Genomic DNA, 12,006 nt, shown 5'->3' on the forward strand with positions numbered 1-12,006 from the left:
AACCCTCCCTCCACACCATCCTAACCACTGAGAGCACAGCCGGGGCGGGGAGGATCACGCAATGAGGCCCGGGGACGGCTGCCACCCGCTGTCCCCGTCCCCCACAACCCTCCCCCATCGAGGGTCCGTCCCAATCGGGGCGGGGGGAGGCAGCAGGGTGCGCCCGGGCAGCTCGCCCAGGTGTGCACCCCGCCAGGTGTGTGTGTACCCCACCAGGTGTGCACCCCGCCAGGTGTGCCCACTGCGCGCCGGCCAGACACCACACTCGTTTGCCAATCGGCTTTGTGAAAATACATTTAACGCCACAGGGGCCGGGTCCAAAGCCTACTTAGGTGCGACTTGCGGGTCGCCCACGCGGGGGCTCGGGCCGGGAGCGAATAGATAACGGGGAGAGTGCTCAGCGCGTGCGGAGAAAGCGCTCGCGGACGCTGCGCTCCAGCCCGGATAGCCTGGCCGCGCGCAGCGCCCGCAGCAGCCGTGCCCCCAGCGTCCCGGGTTGCGCCTCCCGGAGGTCCGTGAGCTGCCGCCACAGCCTCCGCTGCAGCGCTGCGCGGTCCTCCCTTTGCGGCGGCGGCGGACTCCGCGCCCCGGGGCCCGCGAGCGCCTGCTGCAGCCGCTGGAGCCTCCTGCGAGAGATGTCCTGGAAAGCCACGAAGTCGACCACGGCGCGCTGGCATTCTTCGGTCCCTGCGGGAGGGAAGGGCGAAGGGGTACCCGGCTAACTGCCAGCGCGCCGTGAGCGTCCCTCCGCGCCCCGGAGGGACAGGACCGAGGGATCCCCGCGCGCTAACGAGTGGGTGAGGCTGGAGCCAAGCTGGAGGGTCCGGGGGACCGCGGGAAACGGCCGGCAAGGAGGTGAGGCTCGTAGGCCGATGCCGGGAGTGAGATGCGACGTGAAGGGGACCCGCCACGCTCGCTGCCGTGCCCTCCCGCAAGCCGTTTAAACCCTCGGAGCCTGTTTCCCGACGTCGGCGAGAAACGGCATCACCCACCAGCGCTGACGCCCTCAGCCAAGTGCATCCCCTAGGCTGCCCCCCGCCACGCTTCCGGAAGCCCTTCCCAGGAGCCCATCGGGGCCTCCACGCCCCCCGCCCCGCTCACCCGGTGCCCCCGGCTCCAGCGAGCCGAGCGGGAAGCCCGTGCATTTGGTGCACAGAGCATCGTGGAACGGGGAGCCCGGCACGTTGATGGCCAGGCCCAGGGCCGTGCAGTTGCGGTGGGGCTGGCACCGCTCCGAGCTCGAGCTGCTGGCAGAGAAGGTGCCCGGGGAGCATGGTTGGCACTGCGTGTTCTGGCTGGGGGTGCCTAAGGACGAACGGGGAAGCCGGCGTCAGGAGAGCCGGGTTGGCTCCGTTCGGCGGAGGGCCCGGCGCCGCGGCCCCGCCCTGCACCCACCGGGGGCGACCACGCCTGCGCCGGGCGGGCAGGGCGCGTGCTCCAGGCAGAAGCCGGCGTGCGCGAAGAAGCCGGGGCGACAGCGGCAGGCACGGTTGTGGGTGGCCCCGCACGGCCGCGCCTCCTCCTCGCGCTCCCCGCAGATGACGTTGCAGTAGCGGCAGCGCTCCAGGTAGTTCCAGAACTCCGTGTAGTGGCGTGGCGGGCACGCGCCGCACGTCGTGGGGTTGTCCCGGCCGCAAGGCTGCTGCACGAAGGTGCCCGGGGGGCACTTGTCACACGTCAGCCACTCCCCCGTCTCCGCGTCCCGCCTCGGGTAGGTGGGCGCGCCCGCCGCCGTCCCCCGCGCCGCAAGCGCCAGCAGCAGGACCGGCAGCGGCCACAGCAGGGGCCTCATGGTCTCGCTGGAGTGGCAGCGGCCTCCCGGGCCGCGTCCTATAAGGGCTGGCTTGGCCACGCCCCCGCGGAGCCCCGCCCAGCCTGAGGGGAGCGGTCGGCCACCTGGGGGCCCAGGCTTTGACCCCTCCCTCCGCAGAGCCCAGTGTCAGGGCGGTCCCGTACCGGCCACCAGCACCATGGGCAGCTCCTGACCCCGTTACCAGGCCTGGCAACCGGCGGGTGGAGGGGGTAGCGGCTCCTGCTCTGAACAAACCAGGTGCGAGGGAGGCTGCCCAGACGCCTCCTTCCTTCCAGGTTCCCCCACCCCACCACCAAGGCCGGGCCACACAGACCGCTTCCCAGCAGTGCCGGCAGCTTTATTAGAACCCTGGCCCCTGAGGAACAAGCAGGTCCCTGGAAGGTCCCCGGGACAGAAGGTGCAGGCCTCCCCTCCTTCCTGCTGGGGCTCCACCCACAAGCTGGTGGTCAGGGAAGTTCTGGGGAAGCACCTTCCAGTGGACCCACCCCAGACCCCAAGGTGGCCTCGGGGCCTCTCACAGGGGGCCCAGATCCTGCTGCCGTCTCAGGGGGCTCCCCACGGACACTGGACTGGCCTCCCCGTCAGGTGCACGCTTGGCCAAGGGGTTTCTGGTATCAGGCCTGGCTCACCCCCAGCCGACAGGCAAGTGTCCAGGCTGCGCCCCAGGAAGGGGCAGCCTCAGCCTCTGCAGACCCTGCAGCACCCAGAGGGTCTCAATGTTCACTGGGGCTCTGGCCAGAAGACCTGCGTGAGGCTCTGCTTTCTGGTGGCAGCATGGCAGGCCGGGCACGTCCTAGAGACCTGTGGAGAGAGGGCGCTGGACACACCTGCCAGACCCCACTGCCCACCCCAGCCCCTCAGCCCACCATGTGGGGCAACGCCCAACAGGCCACGTCCACAGGGGACAGGGCCGGGTCCACAGGGTCTGGCTGCCGACCTGGAGGTGCTGTCGCCAACAGGCCCGGCAGCAGTGGAAGTCGCAGGAGGGGCACTGGAAGGGGACCACGTCCTCCGCCCTGCAGCCAGGACACACCAAGCCCACTGCAAGGGGGCTGACGTGAGCACCACAGGCCTGCTCGGGCTGGGCCCCCACTCCCAATGGTCCCTGGAGCCCCTCCCAAGAGACCTACCCCACTCGGACTGTGCCTGCCCGCAGGGGGCACCGGGGGGCCGGCCGGGAGCCCCCGCCCCCTGAGCCGGCCTCTGCGTAAGGAAGGAGGAGATCTTGCTCTGGGTCTTCCCGGGGGGTTTCTCTGGCAGTGAGGGGCCTGGAGACAGAAGGGAGTGAATCGGAGGGGTGCCTGGCACTTCCCTGCTGCCCACCTGCCCACCCTGCCAGGGCTGAGGGGGGCTGGGGCGACAGGGCGGCAGGAGCACCAGACAGGCGGCCCTACCTGACCCGCGAGCCCCGCAGGTGGGGTCAGAAGGCGCAGCAGGGCTCCCCTCCCGAGGTCCCAGGGCCGGGGCGCCCAGGCCCGCACACGTCTGCCGGAAGCGCTGCTTGTGGTGAGGGCGCACGAACATGCCGAACCCTGCTGGGAGCGCAGAGCATCGCTCAGGCGTGGCCCTGCCGCCCACCCCACTGCCCGCCCCCACCCGCCCCCCACGCGGGCCACTTGCTCTGCAGCAGGGGCAAGTCCTCAGGCTTTGCAGTGGTGAGTGAGGCCACCACGGCCACCACCTTCTCGAAGTCGTCATCCTGCTTGTACGTGGTCAGTGCCGCCAGGAGCTGGCTGTAGCCTATGGCCCCCAGGGCCCTGCGGGCATCGGCCAAGTAGGCACTCACGGCAGGCGGGTGCTTCTTTGCTCCGGGAGCTCCAGACCCCTCAGGAGGCCGGCGGCTGGGGTCTCCTAGTGGGAAGGTAACACATCTCAGTCCGCCAGCTTCCCAGGAAATCACGTTGGCCTCCCCTGCTCTGGGGGCACAGAACCACAGCGGCCCCCAGGAAACTCCTCCCCGCCAGGGTCTTCCCTCTGCTCCTGGCTCTGGTCCAAAGCCTCTTCAGGGACCAGGTACCTGCAGGGAGCAGCCCGGAGGCCAGGTGGGGCCGGCCCTGGTTCAGGTGTGCGCGGGGGTCCAGCTGCCTGGCTGCACCCTGGGACATGGTCAGCTTGGGGTCAGGCTCCCTCCTTCCTGAAGAAACACGGAGACAAGGAGGCGCCCAGCTGGTCCCTGAGGATCCAGAGCATGACCAAGGAGGGGATGGGTCTGTCCAAGGGGAGACCGGGCTTCAAACTCTCCTCAGACAACCGCAGGAGGCCCCTGGCAGCTGGGAGCAGGCAGGCCTCCTCCCCTGCCTTAAATGGGGGGCAGGACAGTGGGGGACAGGCACAAGGACACCCCAGTCAAGAAGGGAGCAGAAGGGTGACTCAGGCTGGAATCTCCAACCCCAGGGGCCCCCCGTGATTCCCGCCCTTGGGGAAGTCTCGTCCAGAGATGGGCTCTTCCGTAACAAATGGGGACAGCGACTCCCAGGCTCCGGACCTGCAGGGCCCACTCCAGGTAGAGACGGGGGTGGACGGGGCTCCAGGACCCCTGCGTGTACACGACTCCCCAGGCGCAGGTCCTCCTGGGAGGCCCGGGCCATGTGCCTTCTGGGGGCCCACACCTCCCCAAAGTGGGGCACCCCGCACGGATCTGTCAGCCTCAAGAACAGGGAGGCTGGGCCACATGAGGACCCACTCCAAGGGCCAGCTGCCACCCCACCCTCAGGGTCTGAGTTTGAGGGTCCCACCCAGGCAGGGCCCGTCTCACCGCTGGGGTCCAGGGCCGGTTGTGCTCCCCGCCTCCGCGGAAGGCCATGCTCGGGCCCGGAGCTGCAGCCTCGGCCCGTCAGTTGGCGGCAGACCTCCTCAAACTGCTGCTTGTGGTGGGGCCGCACGAACTGATAGAAGCCTGTGTGGAGGGGCGTGGTCTGGGCCTGCAGGTCCCCGGGGCTGCAGCCACTGCACGGGGTCCCCACCCACACCTCTGCAGGTCAACCGGGGACCCTGGTGGCCCCCCAGCCCATGGCCGCAGCACGGCCCCCAGGGTGGGACCCTCAAATGGGCAGCCTCTACTGGCCAAGGCACCTTGGAGCAGGCTGTGCTTCTTGGGGTCCTCGGCAAAGAGGGGGCCAAGGTGAGCGGCCAGGGCCGCGAGGTCATCGGAGCTCTTGTAATCCCGCAGGGCCTGGGTAAAGGTGTCGAAGCTGGCCTGGCTCAGCGCCTGCTTCACGGCCGCCATGAACAGCTTGGCCCCGCCTGTGTCCACGCCGGCTTCTGGCCCCTCCTGCCGACACACAGCCGGTGCCCCTGTCAAGAGGCATCAACCCTCCCTGTCTGCAGGGGCAGCGAGCTGCTGTCAGGGGCTGCTGCGGAGGATGCTTAGCTGGCCTGGCCCAGCTGGGGTCACCAAGGGCAGCCAGGAGGGGCTGGCAGGGGCCCCAGGTTAGCTTCAGCTTAGATGGCCGGGCCCCCTGAGCACAGCAGAGGGACAGAGTGCAGGCTGGCCTTGCCCAGGCTGGTGGCTCCTGCTCCTCTGCTGAGGTCCTGGTGCCCATGGCAGGGGCCGCTGCAGCAGGTGCTCTGGGCTCGGAGGACCATCTGCTCACGGCAGGGGGTGCTTCTCAACTTGCCAGGACTTCAAACACCCCCGGGCCCTGCTTCTGCCGCACACCCCAGCCCTGATCCCGGACCCTCGAAAAGGACCCTCCAGGCTCCCAGGCTGCCCCCCAGCTTGGCCCTCAGAGGCCCAGGCCCCTGGCACCTAGGCCACTTCCTCAGTGTCAGTCCCTTGGGCACTGCCTGGTTCTTCCCAGAAGCCAAGGGTGGCGGACAGAGGCACTAGCGTTTGGGGCTTTCTGGAGCTTCTAGGATGTAACTCAGCTGCTCTTAACTGCCTTCATCCGAGGCTGGGAACACCACGTGCCTCACACACAGGTGCCTCACACGCAGGCGCCTCACACACAGGTGCCTCACACGCAGGCACCTCACCATCCACGTTCGTGCCAACAGCCCAGCCTGGCCCGGGCCAGGGGAGCCAGCCCGGCTGCAGGCCCCACACCAGACCTGCCAAAGGGCCAGGCCTGGCTCCTGCCCAGCTGGGAAGACAGCACCTTCTGTGGATGGAGCCCACGGGCCTGTGTGGACCCGACCGCCCCACCAAAAAGCGACACAAAACGAAAGGCCCAAATCTGACAAGGGTGCAGGACTCCAAAGTGTGGAGGTTCTGCCCTGAGTGGGGGCACTGCCCAGGGACCCCAGTAAGGGGGAGGAGACGTGAGGCAGGCGGTGGCACTGCAGCAAAGGGCACATGGGAACCCCGTGCTGGTTCTGAGAGCTGAGTGGAGGTGAGATGTTCTCACAGTAAAATATCAAAGGAGAAAAGGGAGGGGATCAGAGCAGGCCAGGCCCTGGCACAGCATGAGCCTGGCGGGTGGAGGGTGACAGTGGGATCCTCAGAACAAGCAGCTCGTCTGTGAGGAAGTGAATCCAGCCAAACACCGCTGGTGGGGCTGGTGCGGGCCCTGCGTCTGCTGCCCTCCCTCCACCCCTGCACCCGCCCTCAGGCCCGGCTGCCCCCTCCCCTGGGCCCCGGCTCCAGCCGGCACGCCTGCAGAGCCTGTTCCCCAGCGGGGACAGCTGAGTCAGGCCAGTGGGCAGGTCTGGCCTGCTCACACCTCACACCACCCTGAGCCACACCGGCCGAGGCGCCCACCAAGCTTCCTCCGTCTGCGGGCCGCCCACGTACCGGGCCGACGACCAGCCTGACCTTCCTCCGCCTGCCACGCTGCTCCTCCGCTGGTCTCTTCTCACGAGGGCCCCACGGGGCGGAGTGGCGGAGGGCCTGAGGGCGACACAGGTGTGTCCAACAGGCCCTCAGGGCCCCGAAGCCCTGACACTGCCCTGGGCGGCAGGGCGGAAGAAGTACCCTCGGCCCCTTGCAGGGAACCAAGTGCGAGAGCAGGTCCCGGGCAGCAGCGTGGCAGTAACTGAAGGGCACTGGCGGGAAGGGACGAGAAACACGAGTGGGGCAGCTGCGCCCTGGGCCTAGAGGGCGGGACAGCAGGGAGCGGGCACTGACGCCCGGCGGGAAGCGGGGAGCTTCAGGTCGGCTGGGGAATTATGGGCTTCTGGACAAAGGCCCCAGGGCAGAACATCCTGCCCGCAGCTCAGGCTCCCAGAAAGGGCCAGGCTCGGGCACAGCAGGAGCGGGAAGTGAGCGGACCGTGTCCAGCACGGGGGCGTGTTGGGGAACCAGCTGAGGGCTGGGGGCTGTGCCAGGGCGGGGCAGGCACACAGCACCACCAGGCATCCGCTGAAACCCCCCTGCCCTCCCGACCAGCGGGTGTGCAAGGGTGAGCATGGTGGCGCCCAAGCCCAGATGGGCCGAGCCATCCGTGTCCCTCCCCAGGGAGCCCGGCCCCCGCACCTCGTCCTCCGCAGGCAGGGCCTCATCCCCAGGCCCCTCGGCCAGCTGCTCGCTGTGCTCCAGGGCGGCCAGCAGCCCCACGGGCCTCCGCTGGGCCCGGATGGGTTCCTGCTCGTACTCTACACAAAGGCTGCCCTCGGCATCCCCGGCGACCAGCAAGCCTGCAGGAGCACGCGTGGCTGAGGAAGTCCACCACCGCCTGCCGGGCACTCCGGTCGTCGGCCCCAGCGTGCCACCACCCTGCAGGAGGCGCCCCGCCCTCCACCCTGTGGGGGCCCCACCCGGCGTGTTGCCCAGCTACACGCACCTGTGCGTCTGCGCCTCAGGCTAGGGACGTGCACATCCAGACTCGTGGCCTTCCTGGTGTGGAGAGGGCCGGGTGACACGGCCACCGAGGCAGTGCCTTCTCCTTTGCCCAGACTCGGAGCAGCAGCTCGGGGGGCCAGCACGGGCATCTAGACGTTCACAGGAGGTTGTGGAGGTCCCACCCTGCTCCTTCCCCTGGATGGGACACGAGGGCACGGCCAGCTAGCGCTAAGACTCACGGTTCTCTGAGCGACGCGGAAGAACTGGGCCACATCTCGGATGACGTGGCCGAAGCTGTCATACACCTTGACGTGGGGACGCACCCAGGAGGGCAGCTGGGCTCTGGCGTCCACAGAGCTGAACCTGCAGGGCGGTGGGGCCGTCAGCCCGGGAGCCCCGCCTGCCCCGGAGCCCAGCTCCCTGGCAGACTCACCAGAGGGAAGAGCCAGTGTCCAGGGGCAAGGGCTCTGGCCTGAGAGCGCGGGGTTGGGGGGGCGGGGTGGTGGTGGTGGCCTGCACCTGTGGTCGCAGAGGAAGACAGCCCCGTAGTCATGGCGATGCCGGATCACCCGCCCAATGGCCTGGTTCACAGCCCTGGACGCCTGCTGCCGGTACCAGTCGTGCCCGGAGAGGAACTGTGGGGCCGGGGCGGGGGGCTGGCTCAGCCACGGGGGCTTGAGCACCACCTGCCCACCCTCAGCCGCACAGCCTCTCACCTGGTCCCGGGCCCCATTCTGGCCCTTCATCTCATCCAGGAACTGCATCTTGAGGACAACCCGGGGGTCCATGCGGGGCGGGTATGGGAGGCCCGTGACGATCACTCCACGGCCATTCGCGTCTGCGAAGTCCAGCCCCTCGCTGGCCTGGGAGGCAGCGGGCACTCTTTTCCCCCATCTGCCTCCACTCAAGCCCAGAACCTTCCCTAAGGGCCCACCTGTGCCTGGACCCTCACAGCCCCACAACCCCCAGGATGGGGGTGGGAGAGACCTCCAACTTCGAACCAGGCTGTACCTGGGGTCCACCGCTCCCAGAACCCCACGACCAACTTCTTATTCTCAGAACCTCCTCCGGCCCACCTGCCCATGTGTGGGCCCCAATGCCCAGCCTAGGACCCCAGGGCCAGCCCCTACAGGACCAGCAGGGCCACACCCCCCTGTGCCTGCTGGACATGGGGCCTGAGGGAGGTGACCGGCCTCTCCTGCCCACGGTGCGGCCCCCAGGTGACGAGCCCTAAGCCGCCCTCAGGCACAGGTTCCAGGAGGGGATGAGGAGCCAGGTGTGTGGGACCCGGACCTCAGAGGCCTCACCTTCCCCCGGCACACAGCCAGGAAGGCGGCGCCACTGGACCCGGGGGCAGCGACTCTCGTGTAGAAAGCCTCCATCACCTGGAAGGGGAGGCTGGTCAGCCCGGCCTGGCCCCTCGCCTCCTTGAGCGAGACCCCCAGAAATCACCCTGCAAGATGAAGCACCGTCCGAGCCAGGAGGCAGGCCAGCAGAGCCGCAGCAGCATGTTCGTGGCGTGGGCTCCCAGGCTGACCCGAAGCCAGCATCCAGTGTCTGCTTGCCGTGCCCAGAAAACCCAGGGGCCCCGGGGCTGGGGGGTGGGGGCAGACCTGCTGCTATCGTCCCCAAGCCCAAACTTCCTACAAGGGCAGCAGGCCCTTGGCCACACACACCCCGGGGCTGGCCTGAGCCCAGGGCAGGGGGAGGGAGCCCCGGTGACCCAGACCTCCGAGAAGCCTCCTTTGGTCCTTGGCTCCACGAACAGGGGCTTCAGGACCTCCAGCTTCCTGGCAAAGTCATGGGCCTATGGGAGCAGGCAGAGAGGGAACGCCCGTCACACCTTCTCAAAGACACACGGCCCAGCCCTGCCAGACCCTTGGCTGTTTGGGGCTCCCTCCCGGCCCCAGAAAACACTGGAAGGAGGGACTCACCCGCCAGAACTCCAGGCTTTTCTCCATGACGGGGTAGGAAGGGAAGAAGACCAGGAGCCCGTGCGGGACCACACGGGCGATGTTGCCTGCAAGCACCATGGCCTGGGTCAGCAGCAGAGGATGTCCGCAGAGGACCCCTCCAGCCCCCCAGGAAGACCAGTCAGGACAGGGAGTGGAGTGGGGGCGGGCGACCTCGGAACGGGGCAGGGGCTCAGGCATGGACAGCATGGGCACTCACCCAGTGCCTTCCCCAGGGACGACAAGCACTCATCAGAGAACCTGCAAGGAACCGGGGGGCTGTTGCCATGAGGGGCCTGGCACTCGGCCACCCGCCTCACCCAGCAGGCCCCCTACCGTTTGTCAAAGGCCGAGCTCAGCTGGGCTCCGTCGGGGCCTTTGGGGACAATCCCCACCCAGATCTGGTGCTTGTCGATGACGTGTGGGTTCTCCAGGCAGACTGGGAAAGGGCTGGAGGGAGGCAGGGGGTGGCCCCTGTGAGATCCTGAACCCCCAGCCCCCCAGCAGCCCAGGGCCGGGGGGCTGGCTTCGGGACCCCCCTGGGGGGGGCCAAGGGTCAGCGCTTACATCTGCATCTCCAGGGTGAAGGAGGACACGGGGGCCAGAGTGCCGCTGGTGAGGATGAGGGTACGGACGCCCCGGTGGACCAACTCCCGCATGCTGTGGCCAGGGCTGAAGCACCAGTAGCTCAGGACCTTCCCTGCGGGGGGCGGGGGCACGGGTGAGGCCCAAGCCGCCTGCCCAGCAGCCACCCTGTGTCCCCCAAGGCAGCGCTGGGCCCTGGGGCCCAGGTGCACAAGTCTCCCCGGGGGGGCCTGCCCGCCCTCCCTCGTCCCAGGAGGGAGGTTCCAGGAGCAGGAAGCAGACCAGCATCCTGGGGCCGGGGGAGGGGGATGCCGAAGTCACTTCCAGAGAGGTCAGCCTACCCCAACCCCAGACGTCCTTGTGGCTCAGTGAAGAGCCAGCTTCCCCGTCCCTATACTCCGGGTGGGACTGCAGAAGAGGGATGGGCGCAGGCCCACAGCCCCTGGAGGCAGGAAGCCGGGGCAACATCCTACACACGTCCTGCCCAGCCAGGGAGGATGCCAGAGCACGGCCTGCGGGCAGACACGCCCATGCGCTCCCAGTGGCTCCGGAAACAGGAGATGGAAGAGCACAAGCGGATGCTGGAACTGTGCCTCTCGGGTCAAGACCACGTCACAGGTCAGCAGGGACACTTCCCAGAAAAGAGCAAACCACTTTCTGGGACCAGAGAAGCCTTTTCCAACTTTTGGGATGGGACCTGCCCCTCGGTGGAGAGGACGGAAGCACGGTTCCGAGTCCACACTGTCCTGGGCCAGCCCTGCACCAGCAAGGACAGGAGTGACCACGGAGGACGCTGGGGAGCCAGGAGCCCGGTCTCGGGGCGCTCTGGCTTCTCTGTCCAGCGGGGGTCTGAGGGCCAACCCCTGTGGGAACTCCAGGCAGGCCGTGGGCCACCGGGCCCTCGGAGGTCTCTCACTTTGACAGCTCTGACTCTTAGAGGGCAGGTGGGGCATCACCTGGAGAAGGCTGGACCGACAGGCGGCCGGGAGCCCGCAGCTGGACGGGGCACCGCCCCAGGGGGAGCATGTCCCAGCCACCCGAGGTGCCGTACCTTGCTTTCTGGCCGCCGTGGCGTTCCAGGCATCTGACCGCTGAGCTGTCCTCCGGTGACCAGCATCAGGGTGGATGTGCACCTGGAGAGGTGGAGTGGATAGGTGTCCTCGGCTCCACTCGGGAGCCCCCATCCTGGAGGCAGCCCCACCTTGTGGGACTGAGACCGTGGCCCGGGAGCTCCCCATTCAGGAAGCAGACCCACCTTGTAGGACTGACACCCCGGCCCCACCATGGAACTGGGGCCACCTTCAGCAGGGTCCACGCTAAACACGATCTGAACAGCAGAGATGAGGGACAAAGTCAGCAGGACACGCTAGAGGCTGCCACTCCTGCTGAGTCCCTCCCACCCGGGACAGACGGACACTCAGGACACAGCCACCACCTGCCCCTGCTTCCAAGCCAACAGCGTCCCTGGGGCAGGACCCCAGGCTAAGGAGCCGGAGCTGCCTGTCCCCTCCCATCAGGGGCCCCACCGCACTAGAGAGACAGCCGCCCTGCAGGCCCCTCCTCGGCAGCCAGTCCAGGGCTCTCAGGGGGACCGGGTCCAGGTCAGCAGCCCGCCCTCTCTGCTCTCCCCCAGGGCTGGGTCAGGGGATAGGGGAAAGGAACCCCGTTTACATCGAGAAGTAATAGGATGAAATTAATCCCTAAGTAAAATAAGCAGAATTGTACTCTTAGCCAATGCAACAAGCCAAGAAAAAACAACAAGAGGGATAAATATGGGGGCAGAAAATACAACACACTAGACGCTACAAACAACAGGACCATCTGCTTAGAAAATCCAGAAAACCAAACAACAAAATTTTAGAACTGAAAACTTAGTAAGATAGCTTCACACAAGACCAACAAATAAAAGTCAATACTTTTCTTGCACACAAGCACCA

The 12,006-nt window shown here is 67.6% G+C and overlaps 2 protein-coding genes across 7 annotated transcripts in view; both read right to left on the reverse strand.

Annotated features, from left to right (window-relative positions):
* Positions 1 to 281: 281 nt before the first annotated feature.
* On the reverse strand, positions 282 to 2,032 carry TNFRSF6B (TNF receptor superfamily member 6b). The gene is made up of 3 exons (XM_060119864.1): positions 1,396 to 2,032; positions 1,102 to 1,305; positions 282 to 687 (listed from the first exon to the last, which is right to left on the reverse strand). The coding sequence occupies exons 1-3, from the start codon at positions 1,790 to 1,792 to the stop codon at positions 398 to 400; spliced, it is 891 nt and encodes a 296-aa protein (XP_059975847.1). The 5' UTR covers positions 1,793 to 2,032; the 3' UTR covers positions 282 to 397.
* Positions 2,033 to 2,129: 97 nt separating this feature from the next.
* Positions 2,130 to 12,006, reverse strand: part of RTEL1 (regulator of telomere elongation helicase 1) — a 28,206-nt gene continuing 18,329 nt past the window's right edge. For 2 of the 6 annotated variants that reach the window (XM_060119857.1, XM_060119858.1), the window contains exons 15-36: positions 11,325 to 11,396; positions 11,121 to 11,202; positions 10,052 to 10,184; positions 9,821 to 9,934; positions 9,705 to 9,745; positions 9,467 to 9,552; positions 9,262 to 9,339; positions 8,840 to 8,917; positions 8,249 to 8,395; positions 8,052 to 8,167; positions 7,772 to 7,895; positions 7,534 to 7,681; positions 7,227 to 7,387; positions 6,546 to 6,641; positions 4,886 to 5,084; positions 4,569 to 4,709; positions 3,831 to 4,022; positions 3,434 to 3,664; positions 3,208 to 3,345; positions 2,944 to 3,081; positions 2,751 to 2,854; positions 2,130 to 2,614 (exon numbers count right to left, since the gene is read on the reverse strand). In XM_060119857.1, coding sequence (XP_059975840.1) covers positions 2,534 to 2,614; positions 2,751 to 2,854; positions 2,944 to 3,081; positions 3,208 to 3,345; positions 3,434 to 3,664; positions 3,831 to 4,022; positions 4,569 to 4,709; positions 4,886 to 5,084; positions 6,546 to 6,641; positions 7,227 to 7,387; positions 7,534 to 7,681; positions 7,772 to 7,895; positions 8,052 to 8,167; positions 8,249 to 8,395; positions 8,840 to 8,917; positions 9,262 to 9,339; positions 9,467 to 9,552; positions 9,705 to 9,745; positions 9,821 to 9,934; positions 10,052 to 10,184; positions 11,121 to 11,202; positions 11,325 to 11,396 — 2,700 coding nt within the window. In that variant the 3' untranslated portion in view covers positions 2,130 to 2,533. The remainder of the gene's footprint in view (positions 2,615 to 2,750; positions 2,855 to 2,943; positions 3,082 to 3,207; positions 3,346 to 3,433; positions 3,665 to 3,830; positions 4,023 to 4,568; positions 4,710 to 4,885; positions 5,085 to 6,545; positions 6,642 to 7,226; positions 7,388 to 7,533; positions 7,682 to 7,771; positions 7,896 to 8,051; positions 8,168 to 8,248; positions 8,396 to 8,839; positions 8,918 to 9,261; positions 9,340 to 9,466; positions 9,553 to 9,704; positions 9,746 to 9,820; positions 9,935 to 10,051; positions 10,185 to 11,120; positions 11,203 to 11,324; positions 11,397 to 12,006) is intronic. The other 4 variants (XM_060119861.1, XM_060119859.1, XM_060119862.1 and 1 more) reach the window with 4 other exon arrangements.

The sequence above is a fragment of the Mesoplodon densirostris genome, chromosome 16, assembly GCF_025265405.1.
Source record: "Mesoplodon densirostris isolate mMesDen1 chromosome 16, mMesDen1 primary haplotype, whole genome shotgun sequence".
Classification (NCBI taxonomy): domain Eukaryota; kingdom Metazoa; phylum Chordata; class Mammalia; order Artiodactyla; family Ziphiidae; genus Mesoplodon; species Mesoplodon densirostris.